This window comes from Microcaecilia unicolor, chromosome 3, assembly GCF_901765095.1.
Source record: "Microcaecilia unicolor chromosome 3, aMicUni1.1, whole genome shotgun sequence".
NCBI lineage: Eukaryota > Metazoa > Chordata > Amphibia > Gymnophiona > Siphonopidae > Microcaecilia > Microcaecilia unicolor.
The window spans coordinates 512,544,200-512,566,756 of NC_044033.1; the positions used below are offsets into that span (position 1 = coordinate 512,544,200).

A 22,557-nucleotide genomic window follows, 5' to 3' on the forward strand; every position below is an offset into this window, starting at 1 on the left:
ACGCCCACTGGCTTCAACCCATATAATGGGCTAGATAGCCTCGTACCGTTAGGCTCAAGCTGTCTCTTGTCATTAAACCTCCTTGGGTTCCCTAGCTGGCAACAGGTGGCTGAGCACTGATTGGCTGAGGAGTTCCTCCCTGTGCACTGATTGGTTGTCTGGCCGGAGGCGCGGCTGGGTGGGCATCTCTTCTCGTCCCGGACGTAGTGATTCGGGGTGGCACATGGCGGCGAGGTTGAGCCTAGTTTGCAGCGTCCGGTTGGCCGGGAGGTGCAGGTGGTCAACAGCGGGGAGGTGCACAGGGGAGAGGAGGCAGCGGATTGGCGGTGAGGATGATCGACTCGTAGTGAATGATGGGAAAGGGGGGTGGGGGGGCTTTGCTTTCAGATTACTATGTTTAGGTAGCGGGGTTTGTCTGCTTCTTGAAGGAGCATTTAGTAAACATAAGGACACTTTTCCTGCTCCTTATGTTTAATAAAAACAAGAAACAGGTGTTTGTGTTTTATATAAAATTAGGATCAGCCAAATTTATTTATTTTATTTTTTATTTATTTATTGCACTTGTATCCCACATTTTCCCACCTTATTTATTTATTGCACTTGTATCCCATATTGTCCCACCTTATACCTTGTTGCCAAGCTCATGTGCACCTCAACCTCCCCAAGGTCCCGAGTTGGTGTGGGGAAAAGGTTTGTACTTGGTGGCCTGTTTCATGCTGTTGCCTGCTATAGGTAATGCCTATATATACCCTAGGGAGCTTTTCTTCCTTTCTGAGCTAACCACATTGTACCCTTAAGTCTTATGTAAGAGGAAAATAAATCTGCCCCTGATATGCTAAAGCTGTGTCTGCAAGCTCTGAAGGAAAGAATGAAATAAATGATCCAACCATGAGGACGAAAGTCAAAGTTAAAAACAGTGAAAGGATCTGGGTGAGGCCTTGGGGTGAAGTTCGCATAGTTCTGTTGTCAATACTTTGGAGCCCTTACCCTTGCAACAACAGACAAATAGTAGAATTTCTCCAGATCTTGAAATAATGAATGTACAGTCAGCCTGTAATTTCCACTGTGGATAGACAGAGAAAAAAAAAGAGACTTCCTAATTACACATTAGCTTTGGCTCCTGGCATTTTGTATATGAGTCCTGTACTTAATATAATAGAGAATTGGGCAGAAGTGGATAAGGATCAAAGTCTATCATTGAAACCGAGGGTTGCTGCAGGCCCTTTCAGCTTGGTTAAATTAAATTTAGATAAGACATATTATATGTAGTTCACTAGACTGCAAAGGACTTTGATCAAGGTTCCTTTTTTATATGAGGTAGTAGTGTAGTGTAAAATTTGGGAGTGGTTAGATAATGCCTTGACCTTTTAAAAACCAGTTTTCTTCTGTAGTTAGCGCTTTTTTTTTCAGTTTAAAGTTAATCTGCTGTGTATATTTGCTTTTAGAGCAGAAAGAGCTTTTATTTTGGTTGCATGCATTTATTCTTTTGAGACTAGATTATTGTGTAATACACTGCGGTCTTCTGAAATATTAAATTAAGCAGGTTCGGTTGATACAGCACACAGTGGTTCATCTTCTACAAAATAATAAAGCTTTTGATCATGTTACCCCTTTATTTATTTATTTATTGCATTTGTATCCCACATTTTCCCACCTCTTTGCAGGTTCAATGTGGCTTACAGAGTCTTGTTATGGTTTTGTCATTCTAGGATATTAGATATGGTTAGTGATGTAACAATATTAAGTAGGGAAAGGAGAAAAGGTTTAGGTGGGTATGTGAGCCTGTAGCTTTTTAAAGTGTTAAGTTTGACTTATCAATCTTTTTATGGTCTAACCTTTTGCTAATTAAACCACAGTTTAGCCGTTGTCTTCATGTTCAGCATCCTATATAATAAAACGCACCTCCAACATTCTGAAGCTGACTGCATGGCTGAGGCATTCCTGCTCTCTGTACCCATCTCCTGAATTGACATCACGTACTTCCGGGTTCGTCACAAGCAGAAATGACCAACCACACAAGGTTTCTTGGCTTCAGAATGTTGGAGGTGCATTCTAATAAATAGGATTGGTCAGTTCCTTGAAGCACAGCCAGAGTTCAGCGTCCTGCACAGTAACGCTCAGACACCAGAGAGAGAGAGAAGGAGGGGGGCCCTGACACCAGAGAGAGCGAGGGAGGCCCTGACACCAGAGAGAGGGGGGGGGGGAGGTATCTGTCACTCTCACACACTGTGTCTCACACACTCTATGTCTCACACTGTATCACATTCACTCTCTATGTGTCACACAGTCACTCACACACTCTCTTGGTCTCATACACTCAGTCTCACAGAGAGTCTGTGTCTCACACACACTCTCTCTCTCGCACACACTGTATCTGTGTGAAACACACTCTCTCTCTCTCTCACACTGTGTCTCACAGACACACTCGCACCCAGACTCACTCTCTCTCTCTCTCTCACACACTCGCACATTCACTCTCTCTCTCACACACAGTCACTCTCACATACACTCTCTGAAACATACACACTCCGAGGAAAACCTTGCTAGCGCCCGTTTCATTTGTGTCAGAAACGGGCCTTTTTTTTACTAGTCACTTAATATTGCATTATCCATCTGTTAAGGGTTTGCACTTGGTAAACTGGTAAGCATATGCATGTTTAACTCTTTTTTTTTTTTTTACTTTTTAAGTGACTTCTTTTTGGAATGACTTACCTGTATTTATCATAGCTGAACTAAGAGGCCCCTTTACAAAGGCGCGGTGGGCTCTACATGCATGCAGCATGCGCTAGAACGAGACTACTGCCAGGCTAGCATGCCACCCTGGTGGTAATTTCAAATCCGGTGTGCTCCCACAATGCTGTGACAAATTATTTTGTTATTTCCTACCGCCTGTGGCTTTTCCATCGTTAATTGGCAGTTGGTGTATGCCAACCGGTCACTGCGCATGTAGAGCGTGAGCCCTTGCCGCTAGATCAATAGATGGCATTAAGGGCTCAGACCGTAAAGAGGCACGTGCTGGTTTCAATGTTACCGCAGGCCCTTTTCCAGGCCCATTGAAAAAAAAGCCCTTTTTCCCAGACGCGGTAAAAACTGGCCCGGTGTACGCCAAGTTCATGCACCCACACTACTGCAGGCCACCTTCTGCCACTGCTTAATAAAAGGACCCCTAAATTATTAATCATTTTGGAAAAAAATGGAAACTTTTTTTATTTGATACATTTTATATATATAATATATATATATATATATATATATATATATATATATTCTTTTACTGTATTACTGTTTCTTCCCAGTTTGTCTGTTATTTTGTAAACAGCATTGGTCTTTCTGGCATAAAGTGGTTAATAAGCTGTGCATTGTATTATATTGTTACCTGCCTCAAGCTTATTTGGTGAGACGAGTTATTTCATTCCATGTCAAGTGGTCTGGTGGTCCCTGCGCGAAGGCTGCAATATGGGGTCAAACAGATTACTATATCTCAGCAAGTATTGCATCGGCAAACGTAAAACTTTACCAATATTCATTGGGGACATGTATTAATGTTCACAGAAGATTTCATCGAAATCAGTGATGGTCGCGCAGGGACCACCAGACCACTTGACATGGAATGACCCTTAAAAGGGACGATCTGAAGTGGGGTTACATGTCATAAAAATCACCGAGGGGTCCTTTTTAAAAGGTGCGCTAGCAGTTTTAGTGCACGTTAATCAGCTCACACTAAACACTAGCAACACTCATAGAAATATAGGGGCGACTAACATTTAGTGCCTGCTAAAAACGCTAGCATGCCTTTGTAAAAGGACCCCTGAACTCCTTGGTAGCACTGTTAGTTTCCAGTCCAAGACTGTGTATGTAGCTGCATTGTGATAGTTTACAAGGTAACGATTAAGAAACTCCTCCCCCCCCCCCAAAAAAAAAAACAAAAGCATCATATTGGTGCATAACAACTTAGAATTAAATCAAATCCTATTCATTGTGTGTTACAGCTTGGGGATCCAGAAATTCTCTCTTCTGCGCTCTTAGCACCGCTCCTGGGAAAACAGTCTCTTATGAACAACTGAAAGACTTGTTGAAGTCTCCCAAGACAGTGCTAGTGGATGTCCGGGAGCGATGGGAAATGAAAGAATATGGAAGTATTCCTGGGGCTCTTAACATACCATGTATGTATAAATTTTTGTGTAGTAAGGAGCTTCAGACACAACAATGCTGACTAAACTAGCATTAGTGATGTCTCAAAACACTTATTTCTATAGTTTTGTAAATCGTTATAAAAGGGAGGCACATCAAACCACACCACTAGAATTTCACAATACCAGAGTCTCGCCATAGAGGGACCTTTCTTGGGGGGGAAGGGGGGGGAAGCAAGATTCCATCTCTCTGTCATATCCCACTTTTTTTTCCCCACCATTTTTCTCGCTCCTGTTCCCCTTTTCCCACCCTTTGCACAACCTCCCTTGGTGTCTCCTTAGACTGAGTCAATGGAAGATTACAGCCCATGGGAGCTAGCAGTAACAGTTCACTTGGGAACGTGGGACGAGGGTGGCAGCACCAGGGTCAGCTACCGGTTAAGAAATGCGGCTGTGATGGCTCTGGTGGCACAACAGGAATAAGGAATCCACCTAGGTGGGTGAACAACAAAATCCAATGGAACCAACAGATAACAAAGAGATGTGGACCAATGATTCCAGAGATTGGGACAGGACAGCTGGATCAAATACGACATACTTTTATTACAGACTCGATAGAGATCTGTGTTTCGGCCACAGGCCTGTCTCAGGAGTCTCTATGGTGTGTATGATAAGATAATGTGCCACAGGAAGAAAGGAAATAACGGTCTTGAAAAAGACCTTGAAAAAAGACCTAGGGCTTAAACATGCAACAGCGCGTCACGCAGCTCTGTCAGCAGAGCACATTATCTTATCATACACACCATAGAGACTCCTGAGGCAGGCCTGTGGCTGAAACACAGATCTGTGTTGAGTCTGTAATAAAGCATTTTGTATTTGATCCACCTCCCTTTGTTATCTGGTGGCGCAACTGGTGTGCAGCTCATACGTGTGGTGATCGTCCTCCCTTCTGAGCAGGCAGAACATTTATTGCATGTTGGCTGCTCGAAACAGGACCAAAAAAAACAGGAAGAGCCTCCACGGAAAATCAAAACGAAACAGCAAAAGTAGAGCCTGACAAATGTACAAACCAATAGGGAGATAATATCAAAAACAGTTTATTCAGAATATTCATATCTTCCTGTCACAAGGTGTTGTTTGCTGATCGGTTTGCTGGTTTTTTGTTCTCTCCGTGGATGAACCTGTTTTACAACCACGAGTACACACTAAGGATTTATTCAAGCCAATCAGCTACTTTTAAGAGAAAGTTGTTTGTGACCCCTGAGGCAGGTGCTTTGGCGCCGAAACACGGACCATGTCTGGTCCTTGATATGAATATTCTGAATAAACTGTTTTTGATATTATCTCCCTGTTGGTTTGTACATTTGTCAGCCTCTACGTTTGCTGTTTCGTGCTCAAAACAGGAGGCAGCCAGACAGGTTGGCGTGCTTTGGAGTTGGTGGAGGACTCCCATAGTGCACAAGTTCTACATGTTAGCACCTGAAAAACACCCCAAAAACATATGTATCTTGTGAATGCCAGTTTGCCATCATTTTACTACAGGCAAAAATTACTATGGCATGCTGGGATGGAAAGATACTTTGAAAACTTAGGTGCAATCAGAATTTTAAGAGCCAGGGAAACTTGTTCCTCACTTTAATAGTTTTGTTGCTATTTGGCTTGATTTTTCTGTGTATATTTTTATTTGTAACTTTTTGCATTTAAGGCATCCAGGTGATCTCTCTTCTGGGATCTTTCCAGCCCTGGGATAGGTAGCGTGGAATGTTGCTACTCTTTGGGATTCTGGAATCTTTTTACTCTTTAGGATTCCAGAATCTCGCAATTCTTTGGGGTTCTACACTGAATGTTGCTACTATTTGGTTTTCTGCCAGGTACTTGTGATCTGGATTGGCCACTGTTGGGAACAGGATACTGGGCTACATAGACCATTGGTCTGACCCAGTATGGCTATTCTTATGTTCAAATAGTTTTCTCACTTATTTGCTTGTAAAGACGCATAAAGAAATGAGTAGAAGTTGGAATAGGGAGGAGGGACAGCGGCAGTGCATGCTAAGGCTTACTTCTGTAAACTTCAGTGTACTTTACCCGTCAAAGTATCAGCAGAGCAGTCCATGATGGAGGCATGGATAGCAGTGCTACCTAAGCCAGGCAAAGACCACCAAGAATGTGGTTCTTATAGACCTATATCGGTCCTAAACGCAGATGTAAAATCCTGGCTAAGGTGTTGGCAAGTAGGCTGGCACCTATTCTCCCAGTGCTCATCCATCCTGACCAGGTGGGTTTTGTCCCTTACCGAAAAGCGATGGACAACATTAGGAGAGTGGTGGACATTATGTATCTGGCAAAGAGAAACAAGAGACCGCTCTGTCTTCTAAGTCTTGACGCGGAAAAAGCCTTTGACCGGGTTCACTGGCCCTTTATGTACAAGGTCTTGGAAACCATGAGGTTTGGGGTACAGTTCCGGAGGTGGATTCAGGCTTTCTATGAGTCCCCAAGGGCCTGTGTCCGGGTCAATGGTGGTAATTCCGAGATGTTCACGTTGTACAGAGGCACCAGACAGGGGTGCCCACTGTCACCCTTGTTGTTCGCTATGGTGATGGAGCCCTTTGCGGCTCATGTGCGGCTGGATCCTAATATCTCAGGAGTCAGAATAGCAGATAGAATCCACAAAATGGCCCTTTTCGCGGATGACGTCCTGCTGATGATATCTCGACCTCTCACCTTTCCACACTTAGAGAGCGTCATAGAGGAATATTCGGCAGTGTCGGGATTCAAAGTTAACATGGCAAAATCAGAAGCTTTGAATGTGACACTCCCAGATGCAGTGGTGGAATCCTTAAAGATCTCTTCCTCTTTCCGATGGGCACCTAAGCAAATTAGATACTTAGGGGTTAACCTGACTAGGGAGTTCTCTGAACTTTTTAATGCTAACTACAAAGGAATAGGCAAAACTATCGGGGAAGACATAGAGCGCTGGGGAGATTTGGGAGTCTCATGGTTTGGAAGAATAGCTATCCTCAAAATGAACATACTACCCCGCTTGCTGTATCTCTTTCAGGTGCTGCCTGTGATGATGCCCAGGCGATTTATAGCTTCATTGCAAAACAAGTTAGTGCGGTTCGTCTGGGCAGGAAAGCATCCAAGGCTAGCAAGGGCACTGCTATATAAAGAACGGAAGAGAGGAGGGCTGGGGGTACCCAATCTCACCTGGTATTACAGAGCAGCACAAGGGAAGGCCGCTCTTGAATGGCAACAAGACTACCCGGACCGACAGTGGGTGCACATAGAACAACATTCCTTAGGGGACACACCGTTGAACGCACTCATGTGGCTACCGAAGCCTTTTAGAACCTTGGAGGAACGAGCATGCCCATCAATAGCGGTGACACTTTACTACTGGGACAGTTTATTCCCTAAGAGAAAATGCGTTCTCACCCGCAGCACCCCTATAGCTTTTAATCCTTTATTTTTACCAGGTACTACAAAAGGGACTTTTACTGTTTGGTACAAGGAAGGGGTGAGAACCTGGGGCCAAATGTTTGAAGGGGACTCACTGCTGTCTTTAAATGCACTGAAGGACAGGTTCCCGGGGATAGAAGGGGGTGAATTTGCATACTGTCAACTAGCACACTTCCTTCAGACTAAAGCGGTGAGGGAGGTGATGCAACGTCAAACATCAGAGTTAGAAAAGATGTGTGAGAAGTTTTCTTCTTCTCGTGGTCTGATCAGCCACCTGTACCTCCTCATCAGTAAACAATCACCTTGCAGTGGTGAGCACAGGCAAAGATGGGAAAGGGAACTGGGTGTGAAGTTGGGAGAACCTGAATGGGAGAGAATAGAAAGAGGTGTAGTAGGGGTATCGACACATGTCCCCATACAGGAGAACGCAGTGAAAGTACTATATAGGTGGTATCTTACACCTGCCCGCTTACAGAGGATGTTTCCATTGGCCCCAGGTATGTGTTGGAGGAAGTGCGGGCATAAAGGCACAATGGGGCCAGGGCCGTGCCTAGGGTCTCTGGCGCCCCCCTGCAGACTATCAGTTGGCGCCCCCCCCCCCCCGGTGAAAATGATCGCTCACCACTTGCTACACTGACAGGAATTGTCAGCAATATTCTTAGAAACAAATTGCTATACATTGCAAAATAAGATAGCAGATGTAAATTCTCAAAGTAGACATATTCCAAACGCTAAAATGAAAATAAAATGATTTTTTTCTACCTTTGTTGTCTGGTGACTTTCTTTTTCCGATCATGCTGGCCCAGTATCTGAGTCTGCTGCTATCTGTCCTCTTAACTCCATTTCCAGGGCTTCCTTTCCATTTATTTCTTTACTTTCCTCCTTTCTTCTTCATTTCTTGCTCTAGATCCATTTCCAGCAATTTCTTCTCTCTCCCTGGGTCCTGTCCTCCCATCCATGTCCATCCTTGTCCCTCTCTGCCCTTCCCTCCTCCATCCATAGCCAGCAATCCTCCTCCCCTCCCCTCCATTTTCAGCAATTTGTCCTCTCCTTGGGCCCCCATGTCCATCCTTGTCCCTCTCTGCCCTTCCCTCCTCCATCCATAGCCAGCAATCCTCCTCTCTCCCCTCCCCTCCATTTCCAGCAAATTGTCCTCTCCCTGGGCCCCCATGTCCATCCTTGTCCCCCTCTGCCCTTCCCTCCTCCATCCATAGCCAGCAATCCTCCTCTCTCCCCTCCCCTCCATTTCCAGCAAATTGTCCTCTCCGTGGGCCCCCATGTCCATCCTTGTCCCCCTCTGCCCTTCCCTCCTCCATCCATAGCCAGCAATCCTCCTCTCTCCCCTCCATTTCCAGCAAATTGTCCTCTCCGTGGGCCCCCATGTCCATCCTTGTCCCTCTCTGCCCTTCCCTCCTCCATCCATAACCAGCAATCCTCCTCTCTCTCCCTTCCCCTCCATTTCCAGCAAATTGTCCTCTCCCTTCACGCGATTCGCGAACCGCTTAGCACTGCTTAAAAAAAAAATTACACATCAGCAGGAACAGGCTGCTTCAGCCAATCCCAGGGGCCTTCCTTCAGCGTGTTCCGCCCAAGGGCTGAAGGAAGGCTCCTGGGATTGGCTGAAGCAGCCTGTTCCTGCTGACGTGTAAATTTTTTTTTAAGCAGTGCTAAGCGGCAGCGCGGTTCGCAAATCGCGTGAAGGGGGGGTGGGGGGGTGGGACGACGCGACGGCAACGAAGAGGAGAAACAAGAGAAGTGCTGCGTGTGCCGGTAAGCTGCTCAAAGGCACAGGGGACGCCGTCAACACTGCCAGGTGGGGACCGGAGCCGGTTTTAAAGGTCATGGTTGGGCTGGGGAGGCTTAGCCTCCCCAAGCCTCTTATACGGGGCGCCTATGCCTCTGCTCTTTCCTCCGCACCCTGGGGCCTTTAAATCTTTTACTTCCGGTCGCAGCAGCGTCAGTGAAAGCGGAGCGCTGCCGACATCTCCCTTCGCGCTCTTGGTTCCCTCAGTGTCCGCCTTCTTCTAGAAGGCGGGACACTGAGGGAACCAATGAGTGCAAGGGAAGGGAGACGTCGGCAGCGCTTTCACTGACGCTGCTGCGACCAGGTAAAAGATTTAAAGGCCTCGGCGGCGCGGGGCGAGAGTAAGCACCGCGGCGGCGCCCTCCAGAGGTGGGCGCCCCCCTGCGGCGCTTACCCCGCTTACCGCATCGGCACGGCCCTGAATGGGGCACATATGGTGGGATTGTGTCAAAATTCGGGCATTCTGGAGGGCGGTCCACTTTAGGTTGCAGAAATGGCTGGGGAGCGCAATACCGTGGAATCCTGAAGTGTTTCTGTTCTCAGCTCAGATTGCAGGCCTAGCAACATGTAAACAGATACTGGTGAAGCATGTAGTAGGAACTGCAAGGGTGGTTGTGGCCTTTCACTGGCGGCGCGAAGGGGTCCCTCCGATAGCAAGATGGCTAAACAAACTGTGGTATGTGCGTGAAATGGAGAGATTGAAGGCTGAGCGCAAACACCAATTGGGTAAATGGAACCTAATATGGAAAAATGTTACTTCTGAAGCTCTGTCAGTTTAGAATGTATGATGAGAGAGTGAGCGGATAGTAGGTGGCCAGCCGAGTCCTTAGGGAGGGAGGGTGGGAAGAGGGGGGGAGGATGGGAGGGGGGGGAACGTTTGAATTCACAACATTACAAAAAAAAAAAAAAAAAATTTTGAAGTTCTGTTATGATGATTATTGAAGATTAAAACTGTTAAACATTGCAGTATTGAAAACATTTGCAGACTAGTTGTATTAGCAATGGAATAGTACTTTTATTTTTATAGCTGTGTTGCATGTGCAATGTATTTTAAGTCCTGTTTTGTTGGATAATAAAGACTTCTTACAAAAAAAAAAAAAAAAAAGTATCAGCAGAGCAATAAAATTCACCAGGATAAATGCAAACTGGTTCAGATCTGTGAGATATGCAGAGAAGTTAAATTTATGATTTGCCTACAGAGTGTAAAACTGGTTAAGACGAGTTAAGTAATAAGCTCTAGGGTGGGACAGAAGCAGTGTGTTTTTCCTAGTGAAAAAGGTTCCGGTACTCAAATGCCAAGCCACCCTTCAGGGGTGGGGTGTTCACCGAGAGACCCACCCCACAATAGCCAGGCCTCCTGCAATTAGTCACAGAATCTATGACAAGGCAGAATTGGTGTGTAGAGCCTGAGCTCTTTCATTAAAACTCGGGGACCATGGGTCAATTTTAACAGACAATGGAAAAGGTGCCGGTACTCAGAACCCCCAAGTACCCCCTCAAAAAAACGCCCTGGATGGAAGAAAAGATTGCTCAAGGGTGAGAGCAGAAATAAGTACCTGTTCCTTACGTAGTAAATGACGGCAGATAAAGACTCAAATGGCCTGTTCATTTTACCCAGCAGTGACTTGTCTACTTGGGTAGATGCACATTCCCATACGGAACTCAACACCTACTATTTCTGTTCCTCCACCTTAGCCGACCTCTCATGGTTGTTCCACTGTCTTTGTAGAGTGGTAACCAGGGCTGAGGAGTCAGTCAGTCAGAAGCAATTTTGGTGGAGTGGGAAAAAAGCTACTGACTGCAACTTCAAAATAAAAACTTACTATAATATATGGTAAATTTATTATTTTATACTTTACATATATATTCATTGTTCTAGATCTAAAGTACTGGTAAATATAAGTTATATTAGATCCAGAACAACCCCCCCCCCCCTAATATCAGTTGGAATCAGACAATAGAAAAATAGATGAATCTGAGTCAGTCAAAGGTTTGGGGCACTGTCTCCATGGCCCTGGTAATAATTGTACTCAGTATGCATTAACCCAGTACCTCATTTCCATCTTTTTACCACTTGTGGTTCTTTGTGACTACCTTCTGCTTTTTTGAATTCCATTATTTGTTTCTACCACTTTCCTTTTTTGGGGGGTGGGGTGGGGTGGGGGTGGCCATTCTAGGCATTCACGTTTTCTATGACAGAATATTTTCTGTGGTTTCCGAGTCTGTCCATCTTAGAGATACATAACCTAACTCCTAGTTCATCAACTTCCCTTCTACCGAGAAAAAAGAATTATTTTTTTGAGCGTTAATGCCTTTTATTTTAATGTATCTCATATATCTTCCCGGAGGAAAAGTCCATAGTCTGATATTGAGACAGACATGGGAAGGAACTACTTGCCCTGGGATTGGTAGTATGGAACGTTGCTATTTTGAGATTCTGCACGGAATCTTGTCACTCTTTAGGATTCCAGAATCTTGCTATTTTTTGGGGTTCTACATGGAATGTTGCCATGATTTGGGTTTCTGCCAGGTACTTGTGACCTGGCTTGGCCACTGTTTGGAAAACAGGATACTGGGCTAGATGGACCATTGGTCTGACCCACTATGGCTACTCTTATGTTCTTATGCCTGTCCTTTAGGGTATATATATATGTAGGTTTTCAATTTGGGCTCCATTTGTCTAGACTGCATCTATCCTACCGCTGTCCATTCAGCATCCCTCTAGCTTTAAAATGTTTAGTTTATTAACATTTGCTATACTGCCTTTTTCATACTAGCACTGCCCAATGGCTTAGGGACTACGCAAAATGGGTGGTTGATAGAGACATGCGTTTGATTCTGTCTTTGCAGCCTTTTGAATGGGAGACAATACTCAGCAGGCACCAAATACAAAGGTCAGAAGTGCCTGTTCTTACAGTGTTGATATGGTGGGATGCATAGTAGCCAACTTTTCAAAATGATTGGGGGTGCTGATTTTTTATATTTTTTTACAGGTGGTGCATTCCCCCTCCCCTTTCCTCCGAGTTCCAGGCACACCTCCCTCCCTCCTAGTTCCAGTCCCTCCCAGTTCCAGGCCCCCCCTCCCTCCGAGTTCCAGGGTCCCCCCTCCCTCCCTCCCTTCGAGTTCCAGTCCCCCTCCCTCCGAATGTTAAAAGTCATCTATCTTACCTCATCGGGGTTAGGGCGGTAGCAGCGGTAAAAACCATGCAGGCTTGGCTCGGTGCTTAGTTGTTTTCCCTTCTCTCTCTCTCAGCTCTGGCCTCACCCTTGCGGAAACAGGAAATGAGGGCGGGACCAGAGCTGAGAGAGAGAAGGGAAAACAACTAAGCATCTAGCTGAGCCTGCATGGTTTTTACCGCTGATGCCGCCCTAACCCCGACGAGGTAAAATAGATGACTTTTAAAATTTGGAGGGAGGGGGCCTGGAACTCGAATGGAGGAGGGAGGGAGGGAACAAACTTCCGGTGGGTGAAATATTGGGGGTGCTCAAGCACCCACAGCACCCACGGAGTCAGCGCCTATGGTGGGATGTATGTGCGGATGGATAGTAGATTACCAAGATGAACATCGTGACTTTCTAGGTTCTGAGTCCCTATCTCTGTTCTGGCCCATCAGTCCCACCTGGCCCTTTTTGGGTTTCTAATCAGAAGTTTATTTAAACTGAGCTTTGTTGGCCTTCAGAACTACTTATTTCTCATTCCCACCCTGTAGTGGGATATATGCTTTTTAACATATTTATAAATGATCTAGAGATGGGAATAACTAGTGAGGTAATTAAATCTGCTGACGACACAAAGTTATTCAAAGTTGTTAAATCGCAAGAGGATTGTGAAAAATTACAAGAGGACCTTACGAGACTGGGCGTCTAAATGGCAGATGACGTTTAATGTGAGCAAGTGCAAAGTGATGCATGTGGGAAAGAGGAACCCGAACTATAGCTATGTGATGCAAGGTTTCACATTAAGAGTCACCGATCAGGAAAGGGACCTAGGTGTCGTCATTGATGATACATTGAAACCCTCTGCTCAATGTGCAGCAGTGGCTAAGAAAGCAAATAGAATGTTAGGAAAAGAATGGAAAACAAAAATGAGGATGTTTATAATGCCTTTATATCTCTCCACGGTGCGACTGCATGTCAAGTACTCTGTGCAATTCTGGTCGCCACATCTCAAGAAAGATATAGTGGAATTAGAAAAGGTACAGAGAAGGGCAACTAAAATGATAAAGGGGATGGAAAAACTTCCCTATGAGGAAAGGCTAAAGCGGCTAGGGCTCTTCAGCTTGGAGAAAAGACGGCTGGGAGGAGATATGATAGAGGTCTATAAAATAATGAGTAGAGTGGAACGGGTAGATGCGAATTGCTTGTTTACTGTTTCCAAAATTACTAGCACGGCTTAGTAAACAGGGCCCTTAGATTGAACAGAGATGTTTTTCAAGTGCTTTGTATGCACAAAAGAGTGGGACTTTGGTGTGATTGTAACTGGCAATATTAAGGTGGCTGAACAGGTAGAAGGGCAACAGCAAAAGCCAGGAAGAGACTTGGTTGCATAGGGAGAGGAACGGCCGGTAGAAAAAAGGAGATGATGGTGATGCCTCTGTATACGTCTCGTGTGAGATGTCATTTAGAATACTGTGTACAATTCTGGAAACTGTACTTTCAAAAAGATATAAACGGGATGGAGTACAATATCCTTACTTCATAAAACAATATCAGGATGGCTGCCCCCCAGGGACTATAGACAACTGAGGAGTGCTTGGGAAAAGGAATTGGGAGTTGTAGTGACTTCGTGGGACATCACTAAATCAATAGCACGAATACCCCTGTTAGTATCAGATGCTCGTTTGAGAGAATGTGCCTATCGTTGCATTCATAGGGGATATGTAACTACAGCTCAACTAGCACATATGGGAGGAAATCGTAGCCCGGACTGTCTTAAATGTGGAAGACATCCTGGCACAATGCTGCATATGTTTTGGAGCTGCCCAATTTTAAAAAGGTTCTGGACACGAGTCCGAGGTTTTTGGGAGGAGCGGTTGGGGCTGCGGATCTTGGGGACAGTTGAACAATTGATTTTAGACATTCCGGGGTCCTTTAGAGGGCGGAATCGCTTTGAAACATTAATGCTCCGTAAGATGAGCCTATTGGCCAGGAAATGTATCTTACAGTACTGGACGGTCAAGGATCCTCCGGCATACTGGCACTGGAGAAACCAGTTACATCAGCTGGTGTCTTGGGAGGCGGGAGAATCTAGGTTCTCACAGAAAATGAGAGTCACATTTTTGGCTATCTGGGGCCCTTATTTGCAAAGTCTAAGCCATAGAGGCTGTAGTTTACTTTTAAATACAGGGTGAACTCCACGGGCTGATACTGAATGGTTATCCAGGTCTGGGGTAAAGGGGGGGGGGGGGGGGTAAGGGAGGGAATGGGAGAGGGCGGGGGGAGGGTTGGTATATTTGATGGGGTAATAATGTTGGCAAAAAATTTACAAATGCTGTATTTTAGTTAGCAATTGTTGTATATTTAGATTGAGGCTGGATGGACGTTATATGCAGAGCTTGTATGACAATGTTGGTGTTGATACAATGTCAATAAAAAACGTTTGAACATAAACGGGATGGAGTCACTGGTCTTTACCATGAAGCAGGGGCGTAGCCAGACTACAGATTTTGGGTGGGCCTAGGCAAGAAGTGGGTGGGCACCAAGTGTTCTTCCCCCCCCCCCCCCCCCCCCAAAAAAAAAAAAAAATCTCAGCAGGTGGGAAAACGCTTCTTTCCACCTTTTCAGTCTGCAGCAGGCATGTGCAGAAAACAGAGCATGAGCAGGTGCCAGTATCAAGGAGAGTACTGTTTTTGTTACCATCAAGGGGAAATCTTCAGCTGGCTGAGCTTGGGATCCCCACCAGCTACCACCAAATGTGTGCTACTGTTGGGTGGGCCTGAGCCCTAAGTTGGTGGGCCCTGGCCCACCCAGGCCCACCTGTGGCTACGCCACTGCCATGAAGCATATATATATATATGAAGACAGACAGGGACGGTCTTAGCAATTGCAGGGTCCTGTGCAGACCAGTTCTGTGGGTCCCCCCTCCCACCCCTCCCCCCCGCCTGCGTTCACCACAAGCCATAAATGATCAGAGTTTAAAAGGAGGTTTAGAGCTCTCGGAACCCCACCTCACGTTTCAGTAGAGAGCGGCAGACAGCGGCAGCGATTTTCATATCCCGTCAGCTGACAAGCCCAGAGCCTCCTTGCTGCCGCATCCTGCCCTTGCAGAAGCAGGAAGAGACATCAAAAGAGGGTGGGACGCAACAGCAAGGAGGGCTCCGGGCTCGGCAGCTGACGGGATATGAAAATCGCTGCCACGGCCTGATGCTCTCTACTGCAATATGGATGCACATGAAGGTACAGAGCAGGGAGTTGTTCCGAGAAAGGAGGACAGATGTGCCAGAGATGAGTGTGGGGCCCTGTATACTTTGGGGGAAAAGGTGTGAATTTAAACCCCTCCCTGGTATAAACACACAGGAGGTGGGTCTCTTGTCACTTGAAAGGAGATCTGGCAGGAGAGTGACATGAGATATTTGTTCAGGTTACGCCTTTTCCAGAAAGGGTGGTGGATGTGTAGAACAGCCTCCTGATGGAGATAAGGATTATATCTGAATTTTAAAAAGTATGGGATAAGCATGAAGGCTCTCTGAAGGACAGCTTTAGTAGTTTGTACGGCCGGATAGGCCTTATAATTTTATTTATTTATTTATTTATTTATATTTTGCCCGCACCTTTTTCAAGAGTAGCTGAAGGTGAGTTACGTTCAGGTACACTGGGTATTTAACTTTATCTGCCTTCATTTTCTATTTAAACACAATCAACAATTTTTTTTTTTTTGCTTTTTTTGCAGTGGGTGAAATTGTGAATGCCCTACAGATGAACCCCAAGGATTTTGAAAAGAAGTACAATCAAACTATGCCATCTAAATCGGACTGTGTGGTGTTTTCCTGTTTGGCTGGTGTGCGGAGCTTGAAGGCGTTTGACTCAGCAGTGTTGTTGGGTTACAGTAGGTAAGCAGATGTAGATATGGTCGGTATTAGTACTTTTTATTCCTCAACCTTTTTATCCAATCAAGAAAAACTCCACGGGCAGTTAAATATCTGACATTACACGGTGTGGTCCTTTCAGGGAAGACTTTAATATCAAACAGGTATGTAGAACATAATTTTTTTTTTTTTAATTTTTGTTACATTTGTACCCCGCGCTTTCCCACTCATGGCAGGCTCAATGCGGCAGGCAATGGAGGGTTAAGTGACTTGCCCAGAGTCACAAGGAGCTGCCTGTGCCGGGAATTGAACTCAGTTCCCCAGGACCAAAGTCCACCACCCTAACCACTAGGCCACTCCTCCACTGTTGCTACTATTTCAGATTCTACATGGATTCTACTAGCAACATTCCATGTAGAAGTCGGCCCTTGCAGATCACCAATGTGGCCGCGCAGGCTTCTGCTTCTGTGAGTCTGACGGCCTGCGCAGCCTTCTACATGGAATGTTGCTAGTGGAATAGCAACATTCCATGTAGAATCTCCAATAGTAGCAACATTCCATGTAGAGAATCTCCAATAGTAGCAACATTCCATGTAGAATCTCCAATAGTATCTATTTTATTTTTGTTACATTTGTACCCTGCGCTTTCCCACTCATGGCAGGCTCAATGCGGCTTACATGGGGCAATGGAGGGTTAAGTGACTTGCCCAGAGTCACAAGGAGCTGCCTGTGCCGGGAATCGAACTCAGTTCCTCAGTTCCCCAGGATCAAAGTCCACCACCCTGACCACTAGGCCACTCCTCCACTATGAGGCACGATTGCTACCGCAACAGCAACATCTGCTAATATTGGACTTTCCTTTCAGGGAAGAGGCATATTCTGGAAAATTCCAGGATGGGCTGTTGGTAGAGTCAGGGCCGCCGAGAGGGGGGGACGGGGGGGGGGGGGGGGGGACAAAATTCCCGGGGCCCAGGCCTCCAAGGGGGCCCGGCGCCGCAGTCCCACTCGCCACCGGGCCCCTTCCACCCGAACCCCCGCCAGCAGAAGTGCTGTCTTCTGTTCTGATTCCGATGTGCGCGGCCCACACAGACGCGCTCCTCTCAGCTGATCTTCGCTGTACTCTGCAGGGCGTCTGTGCATCTGACGTGCAGGACGTCAGACGCACAGAAGCCCTGCAGAGTACAGCGAAGATCGGCTGAGAGGAGCGCGTCTGTGCGGGCTGCGCACGCCGGAGTCAGAACAGAAGACAGCTGCTGGCGGGGGTTTGGGTGGAAGGGGCCCGGCCGGTGGCGGAGGCGGTTGGGACTGTGGCGCCGGGCCCCCCTCGGGGGGGGGGGGGGCGACGACAACCTGAGGGGGGGGGGCAGTGGGGGGTGGGGCCCAGGGGCGGCCTTGTCCCGGTCCCGGCCCAGTCTCTCGGCGGCCCTGGGTAGAGTGCACATTGATCATAAGGCAGGAAAGACCCTGTGTAATTTCATATTTTATTTAAACCCCATTTAGGGTATTTGAAAACTTCTGAAGTTAGTTGAGTGTTGGCTGAAAATGTTCAGGAAGCATGCTCATATTGTGAACCTTTATGGTTACTCACGCCTTGACATAGCATTACTAGCGAAATCTTGGCCGAAGTCGGTGTGTTTGACCGATGACCCAGTTGTTGCTTTGTATCTGCACTTGAAAGCTAAGTTACTCTTTTGACTTTCACATGCTATATGGATCCCGAGCTGATTCTGTCGAGCTTTTAGCATCTTTTCATTCATTTTGGAACTAAAAGGGTTTTTGCCTATGATGATATAACTCCCAGCAGAAGCTTTCTCAACCCTTGTTATTACTAAATGACTACTGTATATATTATTATGTCTGCCTCTTCTGTTTGGGCAGCAGCGGCATGGGCTTTCTACTAACCTGGAAAGAACTGCATATCCCCTCTAAATACTTACTCTAACCTTGTATCTGCTCTGTCAGATTTACAGTCTAGGCAGTAGCAAATTCAGTAATTAGAAGGAAACCCAGTATTCAAAAGATATAATAAGATATTTATTAGCAAAAGCATCTTACCCAAAGATAGTACAAGCAGTTCAGACATTCACATGGTAGAACAACACTTCACGACTGATGACGTGCCTTCAAAGGTTGCTGGCTTCACTCTTCTTCTCCGAAAACACTGCTTAGGTAGCAGACCTTTTATACATTTTTGGTCCCATAGATCCCTATGAGCATTTCACTTTCCCACCTGCACTTTCGTCATAATTGGCACATATATCCAATTATGCCCAAGTTCTAACTTTTCTTATCTTTCGTCCAATTAGGACCGAGTTTCAACCTTAGCAAGTTTGCTTATCTCTTATCCAATTATGACCAAGTTTCAGCTCTCCTATCTCCAAACTTCGCTTACCCTTAAATTGAACTTTTCTTCACCTGGCCCAATTATTTTTATAGTTTCTCAGTATGCCTATGTCCAGCTATACACAACCCTTGCCAACTTTGTAACTCTGCCAAGGTTAAGCAGGCTGTCACATTTCTTTAGTGAAGTATCAGGACTGAGAGATGCTGTGATTTTAGAGGCCTAGTTTTACTTTAGAAAGCCTGAACCTGTTTTTCACTGCATTCAATTTGTGACAATTATTTACACTACTTGGGTTGGAGGTTGGAGGCTTTTCCCTTAATTCCCTTTAAAACAGATGCACGCCACAGAATCTTTAGTCTATTGTTGAAATTACTATTTTTTGCCATTACATGAGAGAGTTTTGTTTTGTTCTACATTTATATATAATACCCTCTCACCCTCGGATTGTGACATATGAAAATGTTCAGGAAACATCTACCAATATGCCAGTCATGTAAAGCACAGTTGCATCCTGATAGTAATCTTGCTGCTTTATTTTGTTTTAATATTTGTGGTATGCTGTTTGTTTGATTTATTGATAACCGACTTTTGAGTGTTTGCAGATGAAGCGAGAGAGCGGTTTACTATTTGGGTTTCTGCCAGGTATTTGTGACCTGGCTGGGCCACTGTTTGGAAAACAGAATACTGGGCTAGATGGACCATTGGTCTGACCCAGTATGGCTACTCTTATGTTCTTATATCTTGGCTTTGAGCAGTACTGAATACTTGTAGCAGAAGCAATTTTTCTTTCACTGCTTCCTTCCTCTTGTTATTGTCCAGCCACAATTTTTAAATTTAACTGGAGAATAAGGGCTGGCCCAAGTGTATGTGAATGCCCTATGTAAATCGTTAGTTAAGGGGGAGGGGAATATGGCATAAGCACAGCCTTCTCTCCACCCCTGGCCCGACGTGGCCAGTATCTTTCCTTGTTCTGGGCTGCTGCTGCCACCAGTCTGGCCCAAAGCTTAAAGACTGGCAGTCCGATGATCAAAGGTAAATGCGGGTGGCTAGAGCCCACTAGCACCTGCATTTACCTTTGCACCCATGATCATCGGGCAAACTGTGCCTACGCCCCTCAATGCCACAGAGCTCATTTCATTCCGCCCCTGTGATCAGAGAATAGCACTGATTATAGGGGTGGCATAGTGCCTTAACCCTACGCCAGCTCAGAGTTAGGGTTAGGGCGCTGTTCTCCCCCCCCCCCAACCAGACTCAGGCAGCCTGGGCTGCCAGTGTGTCCTGCGGGTCCATTGCCTCCCCCCCAATCTTCGCTTCATGCCTGGAGGCCTAGTGCTCTCCTGGCACAAGGCTCTGCGGAAGCTGAAGATCTGGTGGATCTCCAGCCCCCGTCACACCCAAAAATAAAATCCCTAGTGGCCCAAGTGGGCTGCCAATGCAACTCCCCACCCACCCTGGTGCTCTAATGGCCACCCCCCTATACCTCCTTAATGGAGAAGTAGCACACTCCTTCTCTTCCAGCACTGCCTTCAAAATGGCGGCACCCTGCCCAGTGCATCCTGGGATGTGCTAGGCAGAGCTTCCCAAAGCAGCACACTGCCATTTTGAAGGTGGTACTGGAAGAGGAGGGAGTGTGCTACTCCCTCCTCCATGGGGGTAGAGGGTTGTGGTGGCAGCCCACTTGGGTGACCAGGAATGTTTTTTGGGGCGTGAGGGGCTGGTTAGTGGGTCTGGAGATCTCTAGCCTCTGTGCCTTGTGTTGGGGGGGGGGGACTGGAGGTCTGCTGGACCTCTAGCCCCATGTAACTGTCTGGGGAGGAGGCTTGGGGGGACACTGGGATGAAGCGATGGTAGGGGTCCAATGGACCTCCATCTCCTGCACTTTTACCCCTATGATCAGAGCTAATAGCTTAAATTTGCATGCTATTAGCTCTAACCATAGGGACGTTGTTGCCCTCACTGTTCCGGCACTAATTTTAGAGCGCTGTTTGGAACAGCACGGGGCTTCTGATCATCAGCGTATGGCCCATGCTCAAGGAAGGAAGTCTACCTTGAAAAAAGGTGTGTGTAGGGGGGTGGGGGAGGAAGTGACATGTCAGCGCTTCATCATGGGCCTGAACTTACAGGGCCCATACAGCGCTTGGTCTTGTCTAAGCCCCACCCCCACCCAGACTGGTAAGGGAGAAGGGAAGTGGAGAAAAGACTCATGTATTACAGCTGCGGTGCACTCCCCCCCCCCCCCCAAACAAAAAAAATAATAATTTAGCTGCACAAGGCATGTTTGTCACATTACCTCTGCCACTAACACCCCATTTGTCTGCTTTCAGATCACAGCACTACAGTGGTGGCTTTGAAGACTGGATAAAACATGAAATGCCAGAGAAGCGACACTGAATTACTCACTATGAAGTTTATAAATTCAGTTTTATGAGAGATTTTTCTATTAGAATATATAATCTAAAATGTACCTCATTTGCAATGTGAATCATGTTCTGCCACTTCCATGGGGAAAGATTTTGGTATATTGCTTCCAATTAGCAGTAGAAGGCATAAGTAATACATTCGCAGAGGTGGCACACTGTCCAATGATGTACTAGAATAGACCATGCTGTAGCTTAGGTTACTAGTCCCTGCTCATCCTTCTACACTGTGCTTGAGTTTCTATACTCCACTGCAGTGGTTAAACGTGCTGTATATTCTATGGCAGCCATTTTACAAGCACTATTTGTGCTTTAAACATCTCAATACTGGCACTAAGCTTTTGTGGCCAAATGTTTAAACCCTTAAAAAGCATAGGGCTGGTGGAGGCATGTTGGAGGTGGTCTGTCCCTGATTCCGGATAGCGTGCCGGTGTACATCCAATTCCAGATGGTTGGGGCTTAGACCATCTTTAAATCACAAATAAGCCACTGCAGCATCAACCTGCGCCTTTTGTGCATTGGTGATGTCTGAGCCTGATTGCTGTTTCTGCGCACCTAGGGCTGTTAACATATGCCAAAGAAAGAGAGCAGTGGGATGGCTGGAAATGTTGCTATTTTGTACTTCTAAATTTCTGAAATTGCTGGCTGCTCGAAGCCTGCCATTTTCCAAAGCCAGCAGCTTCTCTGGCTCAGTTCTGAAACATGAGGCAGAGTTGTTTATAGATTTGGGTAGTACAACAAACTTGTTATTTCAATTGCTTTTGGTGAGTTGATGGCCTTTCTAGTGTATTTGTTGATGCTGAATGCATACCTTGTTCTGTTTTGGTGCAATGCTGAGTAGATAAAGCGGAAATCTGAAGACAAGATGGCGTCTATGAGAGGAGACGTCTGCTGAGAGCTCCTGAATACCCTCGGCGAAAGCTTCAAGGAGAAATACCTTTTCCCCTTCTTGAATGGGGAAAGGGAAAACCGGGGTGAAAGCCTCACCTAACCTCGGAGATAATCCTGCTCTTAGACATTTGAGCGATTTAGATCTCAACCATTGGGTATGCAAACGCCCGCTTTGACCGGCTCTTCCCAGTTTGTGGAGGACCCCCAGCATTGAAGCAGCTTCGTTAAGCCCGCTTCTCCAACTACCACCCCCGAGACCAGGAAGCAGAATGATGGCGGCAGCTGAGCTCCGAAGCGATTTTCCCCGAAGTTGGTAATCATACCTCGGAGGCTGGGATTTGAAATCAAGAGTGCTTGCTTTGAATGGGACTTTTCTTTTAAAATTTGCCTATAGGTGTTTAGTTTCTTTAAATTCGATAAATTATGTTTTTTTTTTAACCAAGGAAAATGCAGGAATTTATAATATCTCATGAACGAGGAGACGTTC

At 46.1% G+C, this 22,557-nt stretch overlaps 1 protein-coding gene across 1 annotated transcript; it reads left to right on the forward strand.

Annotated features, from left to right (window-relative positions):
* The first annotated feature begins 195 nt into the window (after nucleotides 1–195).
* On the forward strand, nucleotides 196–21,215 carry TSTD3 (thiosulfate sulfurtransferase like domain containing 3). The gene is made up of 4 exons (XM_030195656.1): nucleotides 196–326; nucleotides 3,990–4,163; nucleotides 16,283–16,442; nucleotides 21,087–21,215. Exons 1-4 carry the CDS (start codon nucleotides 224–226, stop codon nucleotides 21,151–21,153), a joined length of 504 nt encoding a protein of 167 aa, XP_030051516.1. The 5' UTR covers nucleotides 196–223; the 3' UTR covers nucleotides 21,154–21,215.
* Nucleotides 21,216–22,557: the final 1,342 nt, after the last annotated feature.